The 26472-nt window shown below is 52.8% G+C and overlaps 1 protein-coding gene across 1 annotated transcript in view; it reads left to right on the top strand.

The window, feature by feature from the left end:
- Window positions 1–26472, top strand: part of SHANK3 (SH3 and multiple ankyrin repeat domains 3) — a 146813-nt gene that overhangs the window by 21097 nt on the left and 99244 nt on the right. Inside the window, exons 3-10 of the mRNA XM_077783730.1 lie at window positions 454–525; window positions 4259–4367; window positions 7401–7552; window positions 9298–9465; window positions 11706–11822; window positions 13734–13811; window positions 15125–15191; window positions 23639–23996. Coding sequence (XP_077639856.1) covers window positions 454–525; window positions 4259–4367; window positions 7401–7552; window positions 9298–9465; window positions 11706–11822; window positions 13734–13811; window positions 15125–15191; window positions 23639–23996 — 1121 coding nt within the window. The remainder of the gene's footprint in view (window positions 1–453; window positions 526–4258; window positions 4368–7400; window positions 7553–9297; window positions 9466–11705; window positions 11823–13733; window positions 13812–15124; window positions 15192–23638; window positions 23997–26472) is intronic.

The raw sequence follows: 26472 nt of genomic DNA on the forward strand, positions 1-26472 counted from the left end.
AATCCCTTATCAATCCCTTATCAATCTCTCATCAATCCCTTATCAATCAATCCCTTATCAATCCCTTATCAATGCCTTATCAATCTCTCATCAATCCCTTATCAATCAATCCCTTATCAATCCCTTATCAATGCCTTATCAATCTCTCATTAATCCCTTATCAATCAATCCCTTATCAATCCCTTATCAATCCCTCATCAATCCCTCATCAATCCCTTATCAATCTCTCATCAATCCCTTATCAATCAATCCCTTATCAATCAATCCCTTATCAATCTCTCATCAATCCCTTATCAATCAATCCCTCATCAATCCCTTATCAATCCCTTATCAATCCCTTATCAATCTCTCATAAATCCCTTATCAATCAATCCCTTATCAATCCCTTATCAATCCCTTATCAATCCCTTATCAATCCCTTATCAATCCCTTATCAATCCCTTATCTCGGCAGTTCCGCTACAAGCGCCGCGTGTATTCCCAGCCGCTGCTGGACGACAAGCAGTTCGCCAAGCTGCACACCAAGGTGAGCCCACATCCCGCGGAATTCCCGCGGAATTCCCATGGAATTCCCATGGAATTCACCTGGAATTCACCTGGAAAACCCCGGGAAACGCCCCCGGCCCCGGAATTCCGGGATATCCCAAGGAATCCCAGCTTCCCATCAAAGCAGCACCAAAACCAGAATGGGAGCGGAGCTCAGCCCCGAATTCCCGCGGAATTCCCATGGAATTCCCATGGAATTCACCTGGAAAAGCCCAGGAAACCCGTCCAGCCCTGGAATTCCGGGATATCCCAAGGAATCCCAGCTTCCCATCAAAGCAGCACCAAAACCAGAATGGGAGCAGAGCTCAGCCCCGAATTCCCACGGAATTCCCATGGAATTCCCATGGAATTCACCTGGAAAAGCCCAGGAAACCCGCCCAGCCCCGGAATTCCGGGATATCCCAAGGAATCCCAGCACTCCCGCTGCCAAAAGCAGAATAAGAGCAGATTTTGGCGCTGGGATTTTGTGGGATTTTATCCAGATTTCCTTGGATTTTATTCCACGGGGTGGGATTGAGCAGGAAGCGCATCCGTGGGGTGCTGAAATCCGGGATTGGGGATTCCTTCTCCTTTTCCCTTTCCCTTTTTCCAAGCTGCTGGGATTTTGGGAAGGAGCTTTTCCCTTTTTCCCTTTTTCCCTTTTTCCCTTTTTCCCTTTTTCCCTTTTTCCCTTTCTCCCCTTTTCCTTTTTTCCCCTTTTCCCCTTTTCCCATTTTTTCATTTCCCTTTTCCCCCTTTTTTCCCCATTTTCTCAATCTCCCCCCTTTTTCCCTTCCCCCCTGCTTTTCCCCCATTTTTCCCTTTTTTCCTCTTTTTCCCCCTTTTCCCTTTTTCCTTTTCCCTTTTTCCCTTTTTCCCTTTTCCCTTCTCCCTTTTTCCCTTTTCCCTTTTTCCCTTTTCCCTTTTTCCCTTTTCCCTTTTCCCCTTTTTCCCTTTTTCCCTTTTCCCTTTTCCCTTTTCCCCTTTTTCCCTTTTTCCCTTTTCCCTTTTCCCTTTTCCCTTTTTCCCTTTTCCCTTTTTCCTTTTCCCCTTTTTTCCCTTTTCCCTTTTTTCTTTTCCCTTTTCCCTTTTCCCTTTTCCCTTTTCCCTTTTTTCTTTTCCCTTTTTCCTTTTCCCTTTTCCCTTTTCCCTTTTCCCCTTTTTTCCCTTTTTCCCTTTTCCCCTTTTTTCCCTTTTCCCCTTTTTTCCCTTTTTCCCTTTTTCCCTTTTCCCTTTTCCCTTTTTCCCTTTTTCCCTTTTTCCCTTTCCCTCGCGCTGCTGCTTTCCCAGCACCCGTGGGATTTTGGGAAGGAGCCTTTCCTTGGCCTTTTCCTTTCCCATGGATATTTGGGAATGCCGGGTAGGAGCCAAGGGGACAATTCCAGCCAATCCATCCTCATTCCGTGCCCGCTGGAGTGCTGCCGGCGCAGCGGGCACGGATCGACCTTTCCCGGGAAAAGCTGGGATTGGAGCAGCTCCCGGGAAAAAAGGCTGGGATTGGAGCTGGATCCAGAGGGAGCGGGAGCAGGGATGGGATCCCGGCTGGCACGGGGACACCGGGACACCCGGAGAGCCTCGGGAACGGTACCGGAGCTGCGGGAACGTCGGGATAACGGGCAGGGATCATTCCCAGAACAGGGTCATCCAGGGAACCGCTGGAATTCAGCACGGAGATTCCGTAAGGTTTGGGAGCTGGGGAATTCCGGTTTCAGTTCCTGTGGAATTCTCGTTTCAGTTTCTGGGAATTTCTGCTTCAAATCCTGGGAATTCCTCCTTCAATTCCTGCGGAAATCCTGCTTTGGTTTCTGTGAATTCCTGGTTTTGGGGGAATTCCTGCTCCAATTCCCGGGGAATTCCTGCTGTGGTTTCTGTGGGGTCTCTGCTTCAAATCCTGGGAATTTCTGTTTTGGTTCCTGGGAATTTCTGCTTCAGTTTCTGGGAATTCCCGCCTCAGCTCCTGTGGGGGTTTCTCCTTCAAATCCAGGGAATTTCTGCTTCCGCTTCTGGGAATTTCCTCTTCAGTTTCTGGGAATTTCTCCTTCAGTTTTTAAGAATTCCTGCTTCAGTTTTTAGGAATTCCTGCTTCAGTTCCTGGGAATTCCTGCTCTTCCATGTGTTCAGTATTGAGGTTTTCCTTGGAAAAGTAGAGGCGCTGCCTCTGTGTCCCAGGGTGGGGCTCTCCCGGGATTTGTGGCTCCGTCTGGTCCCTTGGGCAGGGAAATGTTGGATTCTCTGGGATTCAAAGGGATGGGATTCCCTGGGAAAGGCAGCTTGGGGTGGGATTTTGGGAATGAGGAATTCCTGGCTGGGCTGGGATTGCCGGAGCAGCTGGGGCTGCCCCTGGATCCCTGGAATGTCCAAGGAAAGGATGGAGCAGCCTGGGATGGTGGGATTGGAATGGGATGGGATTTGAGGTCCCTTCCCACCCAAACCATTCCGGGATTCTGGGATCAAGGAGGCCCAGAATCCATCCCGAGGGATTTTTATGGAAGTTGGGGATGGAAAAGGGAAGGGAGACCCTTCCTGGAGTCCCTGCCCTTGGAATGGGATGGGATTGGGATGGGATTGGGATGGGATTGGGATGGGATTGGGATGGGATTGGGATGGGATTGGGATGGGATTGGAAGTCCCTTCCCACCCAAACCATTCCAGGATTCCCGGTGCCATGGCTCTGGAGATTCCCGCTGGGAGGAATTGTGCAATTCCAGAGGCTCCGCGTTGTCCCGGCGCGGCAGCAAATCCATAATTCCCTGTTTCTGAGGGATCAATGAATCCATTTGCTGCTGCCTGGCAGCGGGAGGCGGATCCATGGATTTGCTCCGGCCTCTCCCGGCTCCAAGGGCACGGCTGGCCTGAATTCCAGCTCTTGGGATTTTCCAGGACTTTTCCCAGATTTTGCTCGGTCGGATTGGAATAAACTGCCAAAAAAATCTCTCCAATGAAAATGTGGGAATGTGGGAGCTGGGATTTTCCCACCAGAGCCATTCCTGCCTCCGCCATTCCCAGAATCCAGGAATTTAATAATGGCTTCATCCAGCCAGAAAAAAAAAAAAAGGGGAAAATATCCAAAATTTGGGAATTTGAGGTGAATCATTGGAAATTCTGGCTTGGGGGAACAAAATTCCAATCCTGAAATTTGGGATAGAGGCGAGGCACTGGCAGCGTCAATTCCCATGGGATGATCCAGCAGTTCCGAGGAATCTTCAGCTGACTCATCCCTGGAATTGTTGGAATAACCTGGGATAGTGGGAGGACTCGATGCCCTTGGAATGGGATGGGATTTCAGCTCCCATCCGGCCCAAACCATTCTGGAATTCCCAAATTCCTTTCCAAACCTTTTCCTCACCCTGCTTGGCACTTACGAGGTTTTTTCCCAATTTTCCAACCGGAAAACGAATGGAAACGCGGCATTTTTGGGATTCATGCCTCCTAAAAAGGATCGTTTTCCCATATTTCTCATATTTCCCATATTTCCCATATAATTAAGGTGGGAAATGTTGGAATTGGAATTTTTTCCTTGGATGCGAAATCCGGCTTCATCTTCTCCGTTTCCTTGGAGCTCTTCCCAACCTTTCCCATCAGTTCCCGACATTTCCACGTGCATGTGTGTCCCATCCTGATGGAATTCAGTCCCGTTATCCCGATTTTCCTTAGGTTTTCGGGATGGGGATGCTCCCTCAGTGGCTTTTCCCGGAATTTTGGGATGTTAACGCGGCGGTTTTTCCCGAATCCAGGCAAATCTGAAGAAATTCATGGAATACGTGCAGATGCTGAACTTGGAGAAGGTTTGCCGGCTGCTGGAAAAGGGGCTGGATCCCAACTTCCATGATCCCGACACCGGAGGTCAGTTCCACGTTTTCCTCTGGATTTGGGAGCACTTCCAGGAAGGAATCAGCGCAACATTCCCAATTCCTTCCCAGAATTCCTCCAGGCTTTCCTCTGGAATTTCTTCCTGCTCTATCCCAGTCATTTTTTTGGGGGGGTTTTATGGCACAATTCCCACTTTTCAGAGGATTTTGGGAATTCTGCATTCCTTAGGGATATCTCTTTCCTCCCCAGTCCCTTCTGGGGTTCAGCGGGATACAATCCACGTTTCTCCTCTTGGAATATTTTCCCTTTCTGTTCCCATTTCCCATCCCGGCCTTTCCCGGCTGCAGTTGGATGAAGGGATTGGAATCTCTCAGAAATTCCTGGATTTGGGAGCTTTGGAGTTTTTTGGGAATGTTGGTTGGCTTCCTGTGGGTTTCTCAGGAAGTCTGGGCTGGGTGTTGGAAGAGCGGGTTAGGAATGAGCCAGGAACGAGCCAGGATTTTCCTGTTGGAATTTTTGGGATTGGATCCCTGGGGAATCCCGTGAGAATCTCCCCATGGAAAACTGGAAAATCCTGCTTGGAAAAATGGTTTCCTGCAGGATTCAATCCCATAAATGGACTGGGAATAACTGGGATGAGCCATAAAATCCTCTGAGCTTCCTGGGACACCCTGAGCTGGATCCCAAACTTCGGGAATCTTCATTTCAGTGGATTTTGGGAAAGGTTTTAAGCTGTGCCGAGGTTTTATTCCCATTTTCCTGGTCCTTATTGGGTGGAAAAACAGGGGGGAAATCACATTGGGAAGCAATTCCAGCCCCGCTTGCTGCCGTTCCCATTTCGGGGTTGCTGGGAAGATATTCCGGGAAAGATTCCTGGGATTTGAAAGGGATGAAAAAGCCCAAAAAATTCACAGTTGCTACCTGTGGGGACATTGAAAAAGTGGGAATGACAAAAACACCGGATCCAGGAGAAGTTTCCGTTGTTCTGGAATGAAAGCCAAACCCCAGGGATGGTTTTGCCGGAGAAAAGAGGGAAAAAAAATCCTTGGATATTTAACGAGGGATATTTAACGAGGGACAGCGGGAGAGGGAGAGGAGCCCAGGAAAACGTTGGAATTACAAAGGAGGATTCAAAATTCCTGAAATAATGTGGGGGAAAATTCCTGCGGGAGTCAGGAATGGGGGAGGGAAAAGGACACGGAGGCAGGCTGGGAAATCTGGGAATGTTCCCCTGGAGAGGAGAAGGATCCAGGGAGAGCTCAGAGCCCTGGCAGGGCCTGAAGGGGCTCCAGGAGAGCTGCAGAGGGACTGGGGACAAGGATGGAGGGACAGGACCCAGGGAATGGCTCCCACTGCCAGAGGGCAGCCATGGATGGGAGATTGGGAATGAGGAATTCCTGGCTGGGCTGGGATTGCCAGAGCAGCTGGGGCTGCCCCTGGATCCCTGCAATGTCCCAGGAAAGGTTGGAGCAGCCTGGGATGGTGGGATTGGAATGGGATGGGAATGATCGCATACATAGGGATGAGATGACCTTGGAATGTCCCTTCCCCAAATCATGAGGCTGGGAAAGAATTCCAAGGTCACCAATCCAAGCTGGGCCCGATCCCAGCCCTGAGTGGAATTCCGGGAATTCCTCGGACACCTCCAGGGATGGGCACTCCAAAGCTCCCTGGGCAGCCCCTGCCAGGGCCTGGCCCCTTTTCCATGGAAAATGATCCCAAATCTCGGAGCTGATCCTGCCCTGGCCGGGCTGAGGCCGCTCCCTCTTTTCCCGGGGCTCATTCCCTGGAGCAGATCCCGATCCCCGCTGGCTCCTGGCAGGAGCTGGGCAGAGCCAGGAGGACATTCCCGATCCTGCCCCGATGCCGGCAGAGCTGCCCCGGCCCCGATCCCGGGGCACATCCCACTTGTCCCGGGGCAGATCCCACTTTTCCCAGGGCAGATCCCACTTTTCCCGGGGCAGATCCCACTTTTCCCGGGGCGGATCCCACTTTTCCCGGGGCAGATCCCACTTTTCCCGGGGCGGATCCCAGTTTTCCCGGGGCGGATCCCACTTTTCCCGGGGCGGATCCCACTTTTCCCGGGCTCTCCCTGCACGGATCCCGGCAGCCCCTGCCCAGCCCAGGGGGGCTCGGGGCCCTTCCCGAGGCACCGCCGGCATTCCATGGGCAAGGATCCCACAATTCCCCAATCCTGGCGGGGAATGGACCTCCCAGCCCATCCCGAGGATCCCCTGGAGTTTTCCTCTACTCCAGGCTGAGCCCAAATCCCAAACCCCTCTGGAGTTTTCCAGCCCCTTCCCAGCTCCATTCCCTTCCCTGGCCACGCTCCATCCCTTCCTTATCCCAAGGATCCAGAACTTCCCCATGGAATGTGCAAAACTCTCTCCTGTTGCTTCTTTCCCACTCTGGATCCCGAACATTCCTTAATTCCCTCATCAATTCCAGCCCCTTTTCCATGATTTCCTGCCGTGACAAACTGGCCCTGGATGCAGAATTCCAGCCTTTCCTTTCCCTTTTGTATCCATGGGGTTTCCAGACCCGATCCCGTGGCATTCCTTAAACGTTATAATTCCCATTCTCCTCTGGGAACCCCATCTGTATCCCAAGAGAATGAGGGAATCTTGGAATTCTTGGAATTCCCAGCAGGATTTGTGGGATTTGGAGCAGCAACCTCGAGGAAAGTTGGGAGCATCCAGTGGCTTCTCCTGATTGGAATCCACCCCTGATCCCGGGATGAGGATTTTTCCATTGGTAGCACAGGATCTGGGAATTCCCAAGGACCCAGGAGAATCCATGGTTTCCCAGACCCCATTCCCAAGATATTTTGTCTGCTTTTCCACCTAATCCCAGAATTTTCCATCCAATTCCCATTCCCGCTGCTCAGGAGATCCTTGGGAATCTCCAGGAGCAAACAGTTCCCAGATTTGGCCTCCATTCCCATGGATCCGATCCCAAACCCCGAGGAGATCTCTGTGGGCGCTTCCCGCTGGGATCCCACGGGGAGAGATTCCCGTGGATGTGCTGGCCATTCCATGGATTTCCCGCATTCCCGTGTCCTCCCAGAGTGCCCGCTGACGGCGGCGGCGCAGCTCGAGCTCAGCTCCGAGATGATCAAATCGCTCCGGAACGGCGGAGCCCACCTGGATTTCCGGACCCGCGAGGGAATGACGGCGCTGCACAAAGCCGTGAGGTGTCGGAATCACGCGGCCCTGATGGTCAGTGCCGGGATTTTCCATCTCCCCTTCCCTTCCCTTCCCTTCCCTTCCCTTCCCTTCCCTTCCCTTCCCTTCCCTTCCCTTCCCTTCCCTTCCCTTCCCTTCCCTTCCCTTCCCTTCCCTTCCCTTCCCTTCCCTTCCCTTCCCTTCCCTTCCCTTCCCTTCCCTTCCCTTCCCTTCCCTTCCCTTCCCTTCCCTTCCCTTCCCTTCCCTTCCCTTCCCTTCCCTTCCCTTCCCTTCCCTTCCCTTCCCTTCCCTTCCCTTCCCTTCCCTTCCCTTCCCTTCCCTTCCCTTCCCTTCCCTTCCCTTCCCTTCCCTTCCCTTCCCTTCCCTTCCCTTCCCTTCCCTTCCCAGATTTTCCCTCCTTCCCCCCATTCCCTCTAGCCCTCTCCCCAAATGATTCCCGCATGGACATGAGGTGATTCCCTCATCCCAGCCCTTCCCAAGGGACCGTTCCCATTCCCAAGGGACCATTCCCATTCCCAAGGGACTCTTCCAATTCCCAAGGGACAGTTCCTCATTCCCAAGGGACCGTTCCCCATTCCCATGGGACAGTTGCCCATTCCCAGCCCTGTCCTAAAGGACAGTTCCCCATTCCCAAGGGACTGTCCCTTGTTCCCAACCTTGTTCCCCATTCCCAAAGGACCATTCCCCATTCCCAAGGGACTGTTCCCATTCCCATGGGACTGTTCTCATTCCCAAGGGACCGTTCCCCATTCCTATGGGACTGTCCCTCATTCCTGACCCTATCCCACGGGACCATTCCCCATTCCCATGGTATTGTTCCCCATTCCCAAGGGACCATTCCCTGTTCCCATAGGACCATTCCTCATTCCCATGGATCGTTCCCTGTTCCCACAGGACCATTCCCATTCCCATGTGACCTTTCCCCATTCCCAAGGGACCATTCCCATTCCCATGGGACCGTTCCCCATTCCAAGGGGACCATTCCCCATTCCCATGGGGCCGTTCCCCATTCCCACGGGAGCGTTCCCCATTCCCATGGGACCGTTCCCCATTCCCATGGGACCATTCCCCATCCCCATGGGACCGTTCCCCATTCCCATGGGACCGTTCCCCGCTACAAAGGGACCATTCCCCATTCCCAAGGGACCATTCCCCGTTCCCATAAGACCATTCCAATTCCCATGGGACCATTCCCCATTCCCATGGTACCGTTCCCATTCCCAAGGGAGCATTCCCATTCCCATGGGACCATTCCCTGTTCCCATAGGACCGTTCCCCATTCCCACAGGACTATTCCTATTCCCAAGGGACCATTCCCCATTGCCACGGGACCTTTCCCCATTCCCATGGGACTGTTTCCCGCTCCAAAGGGACCGTTCCCCATTGCCATGGGACCATTCCCCATGGGACCATTCCCCATGGGACCATTCCCTATTCCAAGGGGACTGTTCCCCATTCCAAGGGGACGGTTCCCCATTGCCATGGTACCATTCCCCATGGGACCATTCCCCATGGGACCATTCCCATTCCCATGGTACCATTCCCCATTCCAAGGGGACGGTTCCCCATTGCCATGGGACCATTCCCCATGGGACCATTCCCTATTCCAAGGGGACCGTTCCCCATTCCAAGGGGACGGTTCCCCATTGCCATGGGACCATTCCCCATGGGACCATTCCCTATTCCAAGGGGACCATTCCCCATTCCAAGGGGACGGTTCCCCATTCCCACGGTACCATTCCCCATCCCCACGGGAGCGCTCCCTGTTTCCCGGGCAGACGCTGCTGGATCTGGGAGCGTCCCCGGACTACAAGGACAGCCGGGGGCTGACCCCACTGTACCACAGCGCCATGGTGGGCGGGGACCCCTACTGCTGCGAGCTGCTGCTGCACGACCATGCCCGCCTGGGCTGCGTGGACGAGAACGGCTGGCAGGAGATCCACCAGGTGGGACGGGACCCGCGGGAACGTGATCCGGACATGGGAATGGTCTCCTGGTGCTCGTGGATGGGGTGGTTCCATCCCCGGGATTGAGGGCTGGATTCTGGGAATGTTCTCCTGGTGCTCGTGGATGGACTGGTTCCATCCCTGGGATTGAGGGCTGGATTCTGGGAGTGGTGTCCTGGTGCTCGTGGATGGGGTGGTTCCATCCCCGGGATTGAGGGCTGGATTCTGGGAATGTTCTCCTGGTGCTCATGGATGGGGTGGTTCCATCCCTGGGATTGAGGGCTGGATTCTGGGAATGTTCTCCTGGTGCTCGTGGATGGGGTGGTTCCATCCCTGGGATTGAGGGCTGGATTCTGGGAATGTTCTCCTGGTGCTCGTGGATGGACTGGTTCCATCCCCGGGATTGAGGGCTGGATTCTGGGAATGTTCTCCTGGTGCTCGTGGATGGGGTGGTTCCATCCCTGGGATTGAGGGCTGGATTCTGGGAATGTTCTCCTGGTGCTCGTGGATGGGGTGGTTCCATCCCTGGGATTGAGGGCTGGATTCTGGGAATGTTCTCCTGGTGCTCGTGGATGGACTGGTTCCATCCCCGGGATTGAGGGCTGGATTCTGGGAATGTTCTCCTGGTGCTCGTGGATGGGGTGGTTCCATCCCTGGGATTGAGGGCTGGATTCTGGGAATGTTCTCCTGGTGCTCGTGGATGGACTGGTTCCATCCCTGGGATTGAGGGCTGGATTCTGGGAAGGGTGTCCTGGTGCCCATGGATGGAGATCCACCACGTGTGGTGGGATCTTCAGGGATGGGATCCGGACACAGGAATGTTCTCCTGGTGCTCGTGGATGGGGTGGTTCCATCCCTGGGATTGAGGGCTGGATTCTGGGAATGGTGTCCTGGTGCTCGTGGATGGGGTGGTTCCATCCTTGAGATTGAGAACTGGATTCTGGGAATTCTCTCCTGGTGCCCATGGATGGAGATCCACCAGGTGGTACAAGATCCACAGGGATGGGATCTGGCCATGGGAATGTTCTCCTCGGGCCATGGATGGACATCCACCCGGTGTGGCAGGATCTGCAGGGATGGGATCCAGCTGTGGGAATGCTCTCCTGGTGCTCATGGATGAGGCAGTTCCATTCCCAGGATTGAGGGCTGGGCTCTGGGAATGTTCTCCTGGTGCCCAGGGATGGAGATCCACCAGGTGGTGCAAGATCCACAGGGATGGGATCTGGCCATGGGAATGCTGTCCATGGATGGGGCCATTCCACACCTGAGCTTTAGGGTTGGGCTCTGGGAATGTTCTCCTGGTGCTCATGGATGGAGGTCCACCAGGTGTGGGCTGGGATCCGCAGGGATGGGATTCAGCCGTGGGAATGCTCTCCTGGTACCCATGGATGGGATCACTCCATGCCTGCAGCTGAGGGCTGGACTCTGGGAATGCTGTCCATGGATAGGATTGAAGGCTGAACTCTGGGAATGTTCTCCTGGTGCTCGTGGATGGGATCATTCCATGCCTGGACTCTGGGAATGTCGTCCATGGATGGGGTTGTCCCATCTCTGGGATTGACATCTGGATGGGGCCAGCTCTGCCTCCATCCCAGATTTTCCGGCCTCTCCTCTTGGTTGGGACCTTCCAACCAACCTTCCAACCTTGCAGAGAACACTTTGGGATCCCAGATCCAAATCCCAGTTGTGCCTATCCCTGTTTTTCACGTGGAATCCCGTTTCTCCAAGGGGATTTGGAGAAACGCTTGGATTGGGGAGTCAGGAATCCCAAGCCTTGTGCTTGCCAATCCTTTGGGAGAAGGAGGGATGGGATCCCATTGGAATATCTCCCACAACACCCAGCTGGGGATAAAAAATCCAGGGATGTGTCCTTGCGATCCCGATTTTTGGATCCAACCCTCCCTGCTGCCTCCACCCTCCTCGGCTGATCCCTGAATCCCGGGATGGACCAAACCTGGAGGAGAACATCCCAATTTTCCGGAGATTCGGGACACTGAGTTCATCCCGAGCCACCCCCCAGCTGGAGGAGCCTCCGGATCCGGGATGATCCAAACTTTTCCCATTGATCCGGAGCCAATTTCTCCCATGAGTATCCAGGTGGAGCCGTGAGGATCCACACCCATTCCCACCAGATTCCACCTTTCCGAGCCTGGCTGAATCCAGCAGGGGACTTTTTCCGGGAAGGTTCCTCTGGCTCCCGCCGCTCCCTGATTCCCGCTTTTCCGTGTTTTCCGGAGCAGGCTTGTCGCTACGGGCACGTGCAGCACCTGGAGCACCTCCTGTTCTACGGGGCGGACATGACGGCGCAGAACGCCTCAGGAAACACCGCCCTGCACATCTGCGCCCTCTACAACCAGGTGGGACGGGGACGGGGACACCGCGGGGACGGGGACACCACCCTGGGACAACCCCGGAGCTCCCCATTCCCAAATCCAGAGGTGGAATCCATCCCTGAGCTTGGGTGAGGCCGTTCCTCCTCGGAGCTCCTGATTTTGGGTTCCACAGGAGAACATCCCGTGGTGGAATCTGGGAGATTTGGGGACAGGAACACCGTGGGTGAGGTGGCACCACCCCGGGACACTCCTGGATCTCCCCATTCCCAAATCCAGAGGTGGAATCCATCCCTGAGCTTGGGTGAGGCCGTTCCTCCTTGGAGCTCCCGGTTTTGAGTTCCACAGGAGAACATCCCGTGGTGGAATCTGGGAGATTTGGGGACAGGAACACCGTGGGTGAGGTGGCACCACCCCAGGACACTCCTGGATCTCCCCATTCCCAAATCCAGAGATGGAATCCATCCCTGACCTTGGGTGAGGCCGTTCCTCCTCAGAGCTCCTGATTTTGGGTTCCACAGGAGAACATCCCGTGGTGGAATCTGGGAGATCTGGGGACAGGAACACCGTGGGTGAGGTGGCACCACCCCAGGACAACCTGGATCTCCCCATTCCCAAATCCAGAGGTGGAATCCATCCCTGTCCCAGGATGAGGCCGTTCCTCCTCAGAGCTCCTGATTTTGGGTTCCACAGGAGAACATCCCGTGGTGGAATCTGGGATTTGGGACAGGGAACATCATGGAGGAGGTGGCACCACCCCGGGACACCCCTGGATCTCCCCATTCCCAAATCCAGAGATGGAATCCATCCCTGACCTTGGGTGAGGCCGTTCCTCCTCAGAGCTCCTGATTTTGGGTTCCACAGGAGAACATCCCGTGGTGGAATCTGGGAGATCTGGGGACAGGAACACCGTGGGTGAGGTGGCACCACCCCAGGACAACCTGGATCTCCCCATTCCCAAATCCAGAGGTGGAATCCATCCCTGTCCCAGGATGAGGCCGTTCCTCCTCAGAGCTCCTGATTTTGGGTTCCACAGGAGAACATCCCGTGGTGGAATCTGGGATTTGGGACAGGGAACATCATGGAGGAGGTGGCACCACCCCGGGACACCCCTGGATCTCCCCATTCCCAAATCCAGAGATGGAATCCATCCCTGACCTTGGGTGAGGCCGTTCCTCCTTGGAGCTCCTGGGTTTGGGTCCCAGGGCTGAATCTGTGGGATTTGGGGACAGGGAACATCACAGAGGAGGTGGCACCACCCCAGGACACTCCTGGATCTCCCCATTCCCAAATCCAGAGGTGGAATCCATCCCTGACCTTGGGTGAGGCCGTTCCTCCTTGGAGCTCCTGGGTTTGGGTTCCACAGGAGAACATCCCGTGGTGGAATCTGGGAGATCTGGGGACAGGAACACCGTGGGTGAGGTGGCACCACCCCAGGACACTCCTGGATCTCCCCATTCCCAAATCCAGAGGTTTTGGAATCCAGAATCCATCCCTGTCCCGGGATGAGGCCGTTCCTCCTTGGAGCCCAAACCCGGTTTGGGATTTCCCAAGAGAACATTCCATGGTTTAATCCATCCCATTCCCAAAATGTTTTGCTGGGACAGAATCCTTGGAGAAGGAACGTAATCCTTGGAAAAGGGGCAGAATCCATAGGGATGGAGGAGAAACCTGGGAGAAAGGATGGAATCCTTGGAAAAGGAGGAGAATCCTTGGAAAATCGGCAGAATCCTTGGAATTTGGATCTGGGTGTTCCCAAAGATTCCTCCCGACCCAATCCATGCTGGAATTCCATGATTCCATAACTTGCTCCCTTTAGGGTCAGGAATACCAGATCCTTAGGGAATGCTCATCCTCCTTCTTCCCAAAGAATTTTCCGGATCTGTTGCTCCCAGTCCTGCTCTAATTCCCGTTTTCCCTGGTTTGTTTTTTTCCCAGGAAAGCTGTGCCCGGGTTCTCCTCTTCCGAGGTGCCAGCAAGGAAATCCGGAATTACAACAGCCAGACGGCATTCCAGGTGAGCAGAATTCCCGGGAATCCCACGGAGCTTCCCAGTATTCCTGGGAATTCTGGCGCATATCCAGAGAATTTTTCGGGTGGGATTTGTCCCACCGGGGTGGGATTTGGGATGAGCGTTCAGCGCCGGATCAGGAGGGAGGAAAAAGCAAATGGAATTCCGGAAAAAAGGATGGGAATGTGGGGGTTCTGTGGGATACGGAGGTGGGAAGGGGAAGTTGATGTTTTTTGGGATGGGAATGTTTGGGATGGAGGGGAATCCTTGGAAAATGAGCAGAATCCTTGGAGGATTTGGGGATTGAGGGATTTGAGTACTTGAGGATTTGGAGATTGGAGGATTTAGGGATTTAGAGTTTGGGGGATTTGGGGATTTGGGGAATTAGGGAATCAGGGATTTGAGGATTTGGGGATTTGGGGAATTAGGGAATCAGGGATTTGAGGATTTGGGGATTTGGGGAATTAGGGAATCAGGGATTTGAGGATTTGGGGATTTGGGGAATTAGGGAATCAGGGATTTGAGGATTTGGGGACTTGGGGACTTCAGGATTTGGGCATTTGAGGATTTAGAGACTTTGGGAATTGAGGAATTTGGGGATTTGGGGACTTGGAGACTTGAGGACTTCAGGATTTGGGGATTTGGGAATTTGGGAACTTGAGGACCTGGGAATTTGAGGATCTGAGCACCTGGAGATTTGGTAATTTGGGGATTTGGAGAATTAGGGATTTGGGGACTTGGAGAATTAAGGATTTGGGGAATTGGGAATTTGAGGATTTGGGGAATCGAGGATTTGACGACTTGAGGATTTGGGGACTTGGAGACTTGAAGACTTCAGGATTTGGGAATTTGGGGACTTGAGGACTTGGAGATTTGGGAATTTGGGAATTTGGGGATTTGGCTGCTGGGAAATCCCGTCCCATCAGGAACAGGCTGCCCAGGGCACTCCAAATCCATGGAAATGTCCCCAAATCCTTTGGATGTGGCCCTTGGGGACACATCCAGCCGGATTGCCTGATCCCAAACCTCTTCCAAATTCCACAATTTTACCTGGGATCCAAAACCAACACCCTGGGGGCATTTCAGGACCTGGGATGAATTCCTGTCTGGAATCCGGGAATTCCAGGGGACAGGGATTGTCCCCAAGCCAGGGCCACCCAAACCCTCTCCGGCTGCTGTCCCGGGAAGGCGCTGGCACCTCGGAATTCCCGGATGATCCGAGGCAGAAGAATCCTTGGCTTTCCCCCATGGGAAGCAGCTGTTCCCATCCATATGGAAGCTCCGGAGCCGCTCATCCCGGTTTTCCGGCTCTTTTCCAGGTGGCCATCATTGCAGGGAATTTTGAGCTGGCGGAAATCATCAAAACCCACAAAGAGTCCGATGTTGGTGAGTTGGATTTTTCCCGGTTTTCCTGGTTTTTTTTTTTTCTTTTTACTTTCCTATGGATCCCAGGGATGCAGTGGGTGGGGAGGGGATTAATGGATTTTCCCGGTGTTTTGCATCCATGGATTTTCCCGGTGTTGCATCCATGGAAGCTGCAGGCACTTTGGATCTTGGAAGTGTCCGAGTGATTCCCATGGGATTCGGGCTGTTTTTCCAGCCTGGCTGACATTCCCAAGCTCGGGAATGATCCTGGATTTGCTCTTCTGTAAAATCCAGATTTTCCCTCTCTTTTTGCATCCCTGAGGGATTTAATTCCCAGAATCCTGGGATTTGGGGCAAGGAGGGAAAACCCTCTGGGAATAGGAGTGAAGTGGGTGCTGTTCTGGTTGGGTTTGCTTTTTTAAGGAATATTTTGGGAATTTTGGTCCCTTGTGTCATCTTTCCAATCCTTCCCATGTCCCCATGGAAGAAATTCCAGGGAAAGGCGGGTTTGGATCAGGAATAAAATCCACACTTGTTGCGTTTCCTTGGATTATCCTGAGGAATTCGCGGATCCAGAGCTGCCGATGGAGGGAGCGGTGGGAATTCCCAGCACACAGGATCGGAGTCATGGGATCAGCAGCTGGAAAAAGAAAAAAAAAGGGGGAAAATGTAAAAATTCCTGCCTGGGCGGGAATGGCACAGAATTCCCAGAAAATTCCCTGTGGCTGCCCCCAGATCCCTGGAATGTCCAGGGCTGGAGCAGCCTGGGATCGTAGGAAGGGATGGGTTTGGATGGGATTAAAGGTCCTTTCCCGCCCAAATTCCTGGAATTCCATGAAAACACTGAAATGAAGGAAAACGGGGATCAGTTCTTCCAGAATTTGCATCAGGAATTTTGAACTTGGCTCAATCCCAAAAATCCTTTCTCCCTTTTATTTTTTTTTTTTTCCCAGCTCCCTATTCCGGATAGGCAGAACTGGGAATTTGGGGTGGGATAGAAAAGTCAGGAAGGATTTTGGGAAGCACCTGAGAATTCCTTTGCCTGCAAAGTCATGGAATTAATTAATCCAAGAAAAAAGTTTGGGAATAAACGACCTCCAAAGGTCCGGCCTAAATTCCCCTTGGGATCTGCACCTGGGACTGAGCATCTCCGTGATTTTCCTTAGGGGAAAAAAAAAAAAAAAAGGCAGGAAAACCAACACGGAAAGCTGTCAGGAGCAATGGAACGTCTGGGAATCAGCTCCAGATAAAAAATAGGTCAGGGAAGAATTCCAAATTAATTCCGAGCCCAGCAGCAGGTCCAGATGGTCCCGCCCGGGGCCGGGAACTTCCCAGGGTTTGGAAATTAGGTTTGGGAATTGGGGGTTGGAAAAATTGGGGGTTGGGAGAATTGGGGGTTGGGAAAATTGGGTTTGGGAATTGAAGTTTGGGAATTTAGTTTGGAAACTGGGGTTTGGAAACTGGGATTTGGAAAAATTCCGTTTGGAAATCAGGGGTTGGAAATTGGGGTTTGGAAATCGGGGTTGGGAATTTGGGTTGGAAATTGGGGTTTGGGTTAGGGTCAGGATTTGGAAATGGGGTTTGGAATTTTGGCAGGAGCAGAGGAATTTTGTCGGAGCAGGGAATGGCTCCTGCTTGTGCCCTTTTCCCAGGGTTTTGTGGGAATACTGAAGGAATTTGGTGGGATTGGTGTTGGAATGATGCTCGTGGAGGGATTTTCCCGTGGAATTCCCAGTGGGAAGCTGGGCTGGGTTGAGGTGGGATTTGGTGATCCCAGTGCAGAGGGGAGAAGGGTTGGAGCTTCCCAGGAGGATTCCGGGCTCATCCATGTTTTTTTGGGATCTGGAGCATTCAGCAGAGCCAGAACTTCCTGTTCCCTCTCGCGCTGGGAATTCTCCAGTTCAGGACATCCCATGGGAACTCTCCAGTTTGGAAAATGTGGGAATTCTCCAGTTTGGGAGACGACTTGGGAAGGCTCCAGTTTGGAAAATGTCATGGAAAATTTTCTATTCTTGGAAATGTTGTGGGAATTCTCCAGTTTGGGACATTCCGTGGGAATTTTCCGGTCTGGGAAATGCCCTGGGAGTTCTGCAGGTTGGGAGATTCCATGGGAATCGTCCAGTTTGGAAAGTGCCATGGGAATTTTCCAATCTGGGAGATTCCATGGGAATTTCCCAGTCTGGTCTGGGAAATGCCCTGGAAATTCTGCAGGCTGGAAAGTGCTGAGGGAGTTTTCCAGTCTGGGAAATGTGGGAATTCTCCAGGCGGGGAAGTGCCATGGGAATTCTCCGTTCTGGGAAACGTGGGAATTCTCCAGGCGGGGAAGTGCCATGGGAATTCTCCGTTCTGGGAAATGTGGGAATTCTCCACTCTGGGAGCCGCTCGTTCCCTTTTCCCCTCTGGGCCATTCCAGGCTCCTTCTCCGCTTCCCTGTGGAATTTTCCAGGATGCAAATGGAATCGTGGCCTGGAAGCCGGCAGACATTTGCACTCCTCGTGCTTTTCCATGAATATTTATCATGGAAGCAGCGGATCCAAACAAACCTGGGAGCGCTGATTGCGCTTCCCTTCCTCCAGCTGCCAGGAATTTTTGGGAGCCTCTGGAGGCGTCTCCAGGCTGGGAATTCCTCAGGGAGCTTTGGGTGTGTCGCACTCCCCTCAGGGAGCATCCAGACCCCTTTGGAAAACAGGGATCCGTGTTTTCCTTTGGAAAACAGGGATCGGGCTGCTCCGAGCGGCGCTGTCATGGTAACGGACGGGATTCGTTTTGCCGGGAGAAACTCGGAAAACAGACCTGGAATAAAGTCTGGGAAAGGTGTGGGAAGGAATATCCGGAGCTTGTTGCAGGAATTGCTCCGAGTTTTGTTCCTTTGTTGTCTCCTTCCCGGGATTTTCCCACTGGGAACTGTAATATTCCATAGAATTGGAAATCTGGGAATGTCCTGGTTCTGGATCCTGGAGTTTGGCCTTGGTGGTTCTTCTTCATCGTCATCATCTTCACCACCATCATCTCTCCCTTCCTGGTTTTTCCCATTGGGAATTGCAGATTCCAGAGGGTGGGATGAGGAAACATTCCAGAGAACTGGAAATCTGGGAAGGTCCTGGTTCTGAATCCTGGAATTCAGGCTTGGTGGTTCTTCATCACCATCATCGCCATCATCATCACCACTGTCATCTGCTCTCCTTTCCCATCCTTGTGGATTCCAGAGGGTGGGATAAGGAAAACTTCCAAAGAATTGGGAATCTGGCAGGAGTCTGGGAATGTCCCAGTTCCAGCTCCTGGAGTTTGGGCTTGGTGGTTCTTCATCTTCACCATCATCATCTTCGTCTTCTTCATTGTCTTCACTGTCGCCACCATCATCTCTCCCTTTCCGTCCCTTTTCCGCCCGGGAAATGTGGATTTAGGGGGATGGGATGAGGAAATATTCCCTGAGCTGGGAATCTGGCAGGAGTCTGGGAATGTCCTGATTCCAGCCCTTGGAATTCGCTCCCGGTGGTTCTTCAGCATCACTGTGCCCACCCAGCCACTTTGGAACTCCAGGATCCTGGGATCACTGAGGCTGGGAAAGAATTCCAAGGTCACCGACTCCAAGTTGAGCCCAATCCCCACCAGAGCCCCGAGTGCCACATCCAGGAATTCCTTGGACATTTCCATGGATGGCGACTCCAAAGCTCCCTGGGCAGCCCCTGCCAAGGCCCGACCCCCTTCCCATGGAAAAATGATCCCAAGAATCCAACGCCAACCTTCCCTGGCACAGCCTGAGGCCGCTCCCTCTTGGCAAGACCTTCAGGCAGGACTTTTCCTTCCCAGATTTTATTCCAGGGATTTTCCGTAAGGAGCGATGGAGTCCCAAATGAAACATTTCCGGGAGATGTGTCTCGTGCCTCGGTGACACCTGGCCTTGGTGGGACATCCCACTTCTGGTGGCCCCTGGGGACACGGATCAGTGGTGGCCTTGCAGTGGTTGGATTTCATTTTTTGGAAGGCTTTTCCAACCCCTTTGTCACCAAAATTCCATAATTTTGGTCTGGCTATCCCATTGCGATGTGGCCCCAAAATTCCATTGTTTTGTCCAGCTTTCCCACTGGGATGGTCCTGCTGGGACATTCCTCCTTCCTGGTGGCCCCTGGGGACACGGATCAGTGGTGGCCTTGCATCGATTGGATTTTTATTTTCTGGCAGAGCTTTTCCAACCCCTTTGTCACCAAAATTCCATAATTTTGGCCCAGCTTTCCCATTGGGATGGCCTTGGTGGGACATCCCACTTCTGGTGGCCCTTGGGGACATGGATCAGTGGTGGCCTTGCATCAATTGGATTTGATTTTCTGGGAGGGCTTTTCCAACCCCTTTGGCTCTGAAATTCCATAGTTTTCTGCATTATCCCATTGGGATGTGGCCCCAAAATTCCATTGTTTTGTCCAGCTTTCCCACTGGGATGGTCCTGCTGGGACATTCCTCCTTCCTGGTGGCCCCTGGGGACACGGATCACTGGTGGCCTTGCATCGATTGGATTTTATTTTCTGGGAGGGTTTTTCCAACCCCTTTGGCTCTGAAATTCCATAATTTTGGTCTGGCTATCCCATTGGGATGTGGCCCCAAAATTCCATTGTTTTGTCCAGCTTTCCCACTGGGATGGTCCTGCTGGGACATTCCTCCTTCCTGGTGGCCCCTGGGGACACGGATCAGTGGTGGCCTTGCATCGATTGGATTTTTATTTTCTGGCAGAGCTTTTCCAACCCCTTTGTCACCAAAATTCCATAATTTTGGCCCAGCTTTCCCATTGGGATGGCCTTGGTGGGACATCCCACTTCTGGTGGCCCTTGGGGACATGGATCAGTGGTGGCCTTGCATCAATTGGATTTGATTTTCTGGGAGGGCTTTTCCAACCCCTTTGGCTCTGAAATTCCATAGTTTTCTGCATTATCCCATTGGGATGTGGCCCCAAAATTCCATTGTTTTGTCCAGCTTTCCCATTGGGATGGTCCTGCTGGGACATTCCTCCTTCCTGGTGGCCCCTGGGGACACGGATCAGTGGTGGCCTTGCAGTGGCTGGATTTCATTTTCTGGGAGGGCTTTTCCAACCCCAGTGGCTCTGAAATTCCATAGTTTTCTGCATTTTCCCGTTGGGATGTCCTAGGTGGGACATCCATCCTCGCTGGTGGCACCTGGGGACACGGATCAGTGGTGGCCTTTGCGTTGGTTGGGTTTCATTGCCTGGCAGGGCTTTTCCAACCCCAATGGCTCCGAAATTCCGTAGTTTTGTCCAGTTTTCCCCTTGGGAATGGCCGGATGTGGGCGCTGAGGGCAGGGGGTGCCGACAGGAGCCGGGAAGCGCCGGTGCCGGGAGAAATTCCCACACCCGAGGTTGGAACTCATCGGAGAACGAACGCCTGGCGTTGCCACGGCAACGGGAAGAGTTCCAGGAGCCTGAAATCCTCGGACTTTGAACCTCAAATATTCCTCGGGAAAATATTCCGAGCACGGCCGTGCTCAGCCTGGCCTGCTCCATCCCAATCCCGGGATTTTCCTTCTCCTGGTGGCCTCGGAACATCCTCAGGGTTCACCTCTGGAAGGTGCCATGGGAGCGGTGGCCTTGGAATGGCGGCTCTGGGAATATCCCAGATCCAGAGGGCTTGGAATTCCCTGTTCCCTGTCTCCTGTTCCAGGAGCAATCTGTGTTTTTCCCGATATTTTGGCAGCGGGAATGGGCTGGATGTGGCCGATTCCAGATTTCCCACTGGATTATGCCACAGGCACCAGACAAATTTTAGGGATGTTAAATTTCAGGATGGGAACGAGCTCATTAAACAAAATATTGGAAGATCCCGTTTTCCTGGAAGTTTGGAGTGCAGAACCTCTTCCCTTTCCGGAACATCTGGATCCGTTTCGTTGATCATGGAATTTTCTAGGCTGGAAAAGTCCTTTAAGACTTTGAATCCGAGAATTCCCGGCACTTCCGAGGCCACCACTGATCCGTGTCCCCAAATTCCACTCGAAATCCCTCCAGGATGGGGATTCCACTCCCGGTCCCTCAGCGGAGCTGGAGTTTGCACTTCCAGCTGGATCCGAGAGGTCACTTTTCCCCGGCATTCCCAAGGATTGGGAGGGGATTCAGGGTGGGGAGTCATTGGTGATTTATTCCGTGTGTTGGGTATTCCCATCTTTCTCTTGGCACATTCCTGGAGCTCCTGGGATAGGAGGAGCAGCTGGGATTTGCAGAAGCGCCGATCCCGGTGGCAGCCGGACTCTTGGAATTCCGCTGGTCCTGGCTTAGTCCATCAGAGCTTCCTGAGATTCCACTTCCAAACCCTTCCCGGTGCTGATCCATGGTTGGATCCCATGGATTCCCAGTGCTGGGAGAGGAGCTGGGAGTAGATGGAGACCATTCCCTTCTTCCCAAGCCAGCTCCGCAGGAATTCCCAACCCTTCTTCTCCCCCACCCTCTTCCATCTTTCCCCACAACCACACTCCCAACACCTAATCCCATATTCCCACATTCTTTAGGGTTTGGATTCCCACCTAATCCCATTTTCCCATTTTTTCCCCAGTGTCTTTCCAAGAAACTCCCAACCTTCTTCCCAAGCCAACTCCACACCCATTCCCAACCTTCTCCCCCTGAGTGCCACACCTCCTCTACCCTATTCCATCTTTTCCCACAACTCCCAACACCTAATCCCATATTCCCATCTTTTTTGGAGTTTAGATTCCCATCTAATCCCATCTTCCCATTTTTTTAGTCCTTAGATTTCCACCTAATCCCATATTCCCATTTTTTACTCCCAGTGCCTTTCCAATTCCTGACCTTCCCAATCCAACTCCACACCCATTCCCAACCTTCTCCTCCACCCTCTTCCATGCTTCCAACATCTAATCCCGCTTTTCCGTCCCTTTATCAGCGTGGTGTTGGGAGCAGATGGAGAACATTCCCTTCTTCCCAACCCAACTCCACATCCATTCCCAACCTTCTCCCCCACCCTCTTCCATCTTTTCCCACAACCGCATTCCCAACACCTAATCCCATATTCCCATGTTTTTTGGGCCTTCGATTCCCACCTAATCCCATATTCCCATATTTTTTGAGGTTTAGATTCCCACTTAATCAAATATTCCCATTATTTTCCCAGCATCTTTCCGACAAACTCCCGTCCTTCTTCCCAACCCAACTCCACACCCATTCCCAACCTTCTCTTCCATCTTTTCCCACAACTACATTCCCAACACCTAGTCCCATATTCCCATCTTTTTTGGGCCTTCAATTCCCACCTAATCAAATACTCCCATTTTTTCCCAGCTTCTTTCCGAGAAACTCCCAACCCAACTCCGCACCCATTCCCAACCTTCTCCCCCACCCTCTTCCATCTTTTCCCACAACCGCATTCCCAACACCTAATCCCATATTCCCATGTTTTTTGGGCCTTCGATTCCCACCTAATCCCATATTCCCATATTTTTTGAGTTTTAGATTCCCACTTAATCAAATATTCCCATTATTTTCCAGGCATCTTTCCGACAAACTCCCGTCCTTCCCAACCCAACTCCACACCCATTCCCAACCTTCTCTTCATCTTTTCCCACAACTACATTCCCAACACCCAATCCCATATTCCCATCTTTTTTGGGCCTTCAATTCCCACCTAATCAAATATTCCCATATTTTTTGGGCCTTAGATTCCCACCTAATCAAATATTCCCATTTTTTCCCAGCATCTTTTCGAGAAACTCCCAACCCAACTCCGCACCCATTCCCAACCTTCTTCCCCACAACTAATTCCCAACACCCAATCCCATATTCCCATCTTTTTTGGAGTTTAGATTCCCACCTAATCTCATCTTCCCCTTTCTTTCCTGGTGCCTTTCCAAGGAACTCCCAACCCAACTCCGCACCCATTCCCAACCTTCTTCCCCACCTTCTCCCATCATTTCCCCTCAACTCCCAGCACCCTAACCCCGCATTCCCGCTTTTCATTCCCAGTGTTTTCCGAGAAACTCCCAACCCAACTCCGCACCCATTCCCAACCTTCTCCCCCACCCTCTTCCATCTTTTCCCACAACTGCATTCCCAACACCTAATCTCATATTCCAGTGGTTTTTGGGCCTTCGATTCCCACCTAGTCCCATATTCCCATATTTTTTGAGGTTTAGATTCCCACTTAATCAAATATTCCCATTATTTTCCAGGCATCTTTCCGAGAAACTCCCGTCCTTCTTCCCAATCCAACTCCACACCCATTCCCAACCTTCTCTTCATCTTTTCCCACAACTACATTCCCAACACCTAGTCCCATATTCCCATCTTTTTTGGGCCTTCAATTCCCACCTAATCAAATACTCCCATTTTTTCCCAGCTTCTTTCCGAGAAACTCCCAACCCAACTCCGCAGCCATTCCCAACCTTCTCCCCCACCCTCTCCCATCATTTCCCCTCAACTCCCAGCACCCTAACCCCGCATTCCCGCTTTTCATTCCCAGTGCCTTTCCGAGAAACTCCCAGCTACACCAAGCGCCGCCGGCTCCTCGGCTCCGGCGGGTTGGCGTCGCCGCGCGTCCTCCAGCGCTCGGCCAGCGACAACAACCTGAAGGCCGAGAGCCGCGCCTCGTACTCCCCGGTGCCGTCCCTCCGGAGCCTCCCGCCGCAGCTCCTGGTCCAGATGCAGGAAGCGGCCTCTGGAATGGCGGTCTCCTCCGGGATGGCGACCGGAGACGGGAGCTTGGCCAGCTCGGGCAGCGGCCGCAGCGCCCACAGCCGCTCGCCCTCGCTGCAGCGCGTGCAGGAGGAGAGGGAGGCCGAGGCGCCCTCGCTGCGCCGGAGCAGCCGCGGCAAAGCCAGGTGTGGGATCGGGAATGGGATCCCGTGGAATGGGTTGGGGTGCGGGAGGCGCTGGAGATGGGAATGGGATCCTGTGGAATGGGGGATGTGGGAGGGGTTGGAGGTGGGAATGGGATCCCATGGAATGGGGGATGTGGGAAGGGTTGGACATGGGAATGGGATCCTGTGGAATGGGGGATGTGGGAGGGCTTGGAGGTGGGAATGGGATCCCATGGATTTGGAGAGTGTGAAAGGAATTAGAGTTGGGAATGGGATCCCATGGAATGGGTTGCGGTGCGGGAGGGCTTGGAGATGGGAATGGGATCCTGTGGAATGGGGGATGTGGGAGCGGTTGGAGGTGGGAATGGGATCCCATAGATTGGGGGAGGTGGGAGGGGTTGGAGGTGGGAATGGGATCCTGTGGATTCGGAGAGTGTGGAAGGAATTAGAGATGGGAATGGATCCCATGGAATGGGGGATGTGGGAGGAATTAGAGTTGGGAATGGGATCCCGTGGAATGGGTTGGGGTGTGGGAGATGTTAGTGATGGGAATGGGATCCCATGGATTCGGAGAGTGTGGAAGGAATTAGAGCTGGGAATGGATCCCATGGATTGGGGGATGTGGGAGGGGTTGGAGATGGGAGTGGGATTCCATGGGTTCAGAGAGCGTGAAAGGAATTAGAGTTGGGAATGGGATCCTGTGGAATGGGGGATGTGGGAGGGCTTGGAGATGGGAATGGGATCCCGTGGAATGGGGGCATGTGGAAGGAATTAGAGATGGGAATGGGATCCCATGGATTCAGAGAGTGTGGAAGGAATTAGAGTTGGGAATGGATCCTGTGGAATGGGGGATGTGGGAGGGCTTGGAGATGGGAATGGGATCCCATGGAATGGGGGCATGTGGAAAGAATTAGAGATGGGAATGGATCCCATGGATTGGAGGATCTGGGAGGAATTAGATGGAGCTGGGAATGCAATCCCATGGATTGGAGGGTTTGGAGGAATTAGAGATGGGAATGGATCCCATGGATTGGAGGGTTTGGAGGAATTAGAGATGGGAATGGATCCCATGGATTGGAGGGTTTGGAGGAATTAGAGATGGGAATGGATCCCATGGATTGGAGGGTTTGGGAGGAATTAGAGATGGGAATGGATCCCATGGATTGGAGGGCTTGGGAGGAATTAGAGATGGGAATGGATCCCATGGATTGGAGGGTTTGGAGGAATTAGAGATGGGAATGGATCCCACGGACTGGGGGGAATTAGACAGAGGAATTTGGTGGAGCTGGGAATGGGATCCCATGGATTGGAGGGAATTAGACAGAGGAATTAGGTGGAGCTGGGAATGCGATCCCATGGACTGGGGGGATGTGGGATGTGGGATGTGGGGTGGGAAGAGGGAAGACCGGGAAAGGTTTGTTGTTCCGATGAGGAGCGGGGTTTTGGTGGATCATTGGGTTTTCAATGGGTTCTTCCTGCAATTCCGAGGTCAGATCCAATTTTTCCCTGGATTTTCCCTGGGTTTTTCCCTCCATCCATCCCTCCTCATCCCAGTGATCCCAGCATCAGATTTGGCTTTTCCCTGGGTTTTTCCCTGGGTTTTTGCTCCATCCCATGCTCGGATCATGGATACCATGGATAGCATGGATTCATGGATATTCTGGGTTACGTGGATAGAGTGCGTATCACATCTGGTGGTTCCGTTGGGATTTGGATTGGGATTGGGATTTGGATTGGGATTGGGATTGGATGTGGCGTTATCCCACTGCTCCTCATCCCTGCCAACCACATCCCCTGGGAATATTGGTTTGCCTGGGATTGGGAATGGTCGCTGGTTCCGGTGTCCCTGACGTGTCCGGGGATTTTGGGATATCCCTGCGGTGCCCGCGGGGTCTGGGTTTGGATTCGGAGGATTCTGTTGGAATTGTGGAATCCTGGAATGGGAAGGATCCTAAGAATCCAATTCCACCCCATTCCAAGGGCAGGGACACCTCCCGCTATCCCAGGTTGCTCCAACCTGGCCTTGGAATTTGGGAAGCTCAGGAATTAGGGATGTGCTGGAGGCAGATCCAGAGTGGGATCCAAAGGCATCAGGAGGTCAAAAATAGTGTGGATTTTCAAATCCACAGTCTTGGAAATATTCCCAAAATTCCCTGGAGCAGCTCTGCCCAACTCCTTGTCCAAACTTCCCGAGGATTCCTGGAGCTTGCTCCGTGATTCCCAACCTTTTGTGTGAAGAATATCCCTAGGAAAGAGCATTTTGCTCCATTATTCCCAGGTTTTTCCAGGGATAGAGGGGTCGTGGAATTCATTCCATGGAGCTGGGGCAGGAGAAATTCCCAGTTTGCAATCGGAACAGTTCAAGTTGGAAAAAAATCCTCGGAGGTTTTAATTCCCAACAAAAACTCCTTCACTCCGTGGCAAGGGATATCCATAACAACCGGAGTCTCCCCACATTTTCCTGGAAAAATCCCGGAGAAAAAAGGATTCTGGGGCA

This window comes from Lonchura striata, chromosome 5 (assembly GCF_046129695.1).
Source record: "Lonchura striata isolate bLonStr1 chromosome 5, bLonStr1.mat, whole genome shotgun sequence".
NCBI classification, from domain to species: Eukaryota; Metazoa; Chordata; class Aves; order Passeriformes; family Estrildidae; genus Lonchura; species Lonchura striata.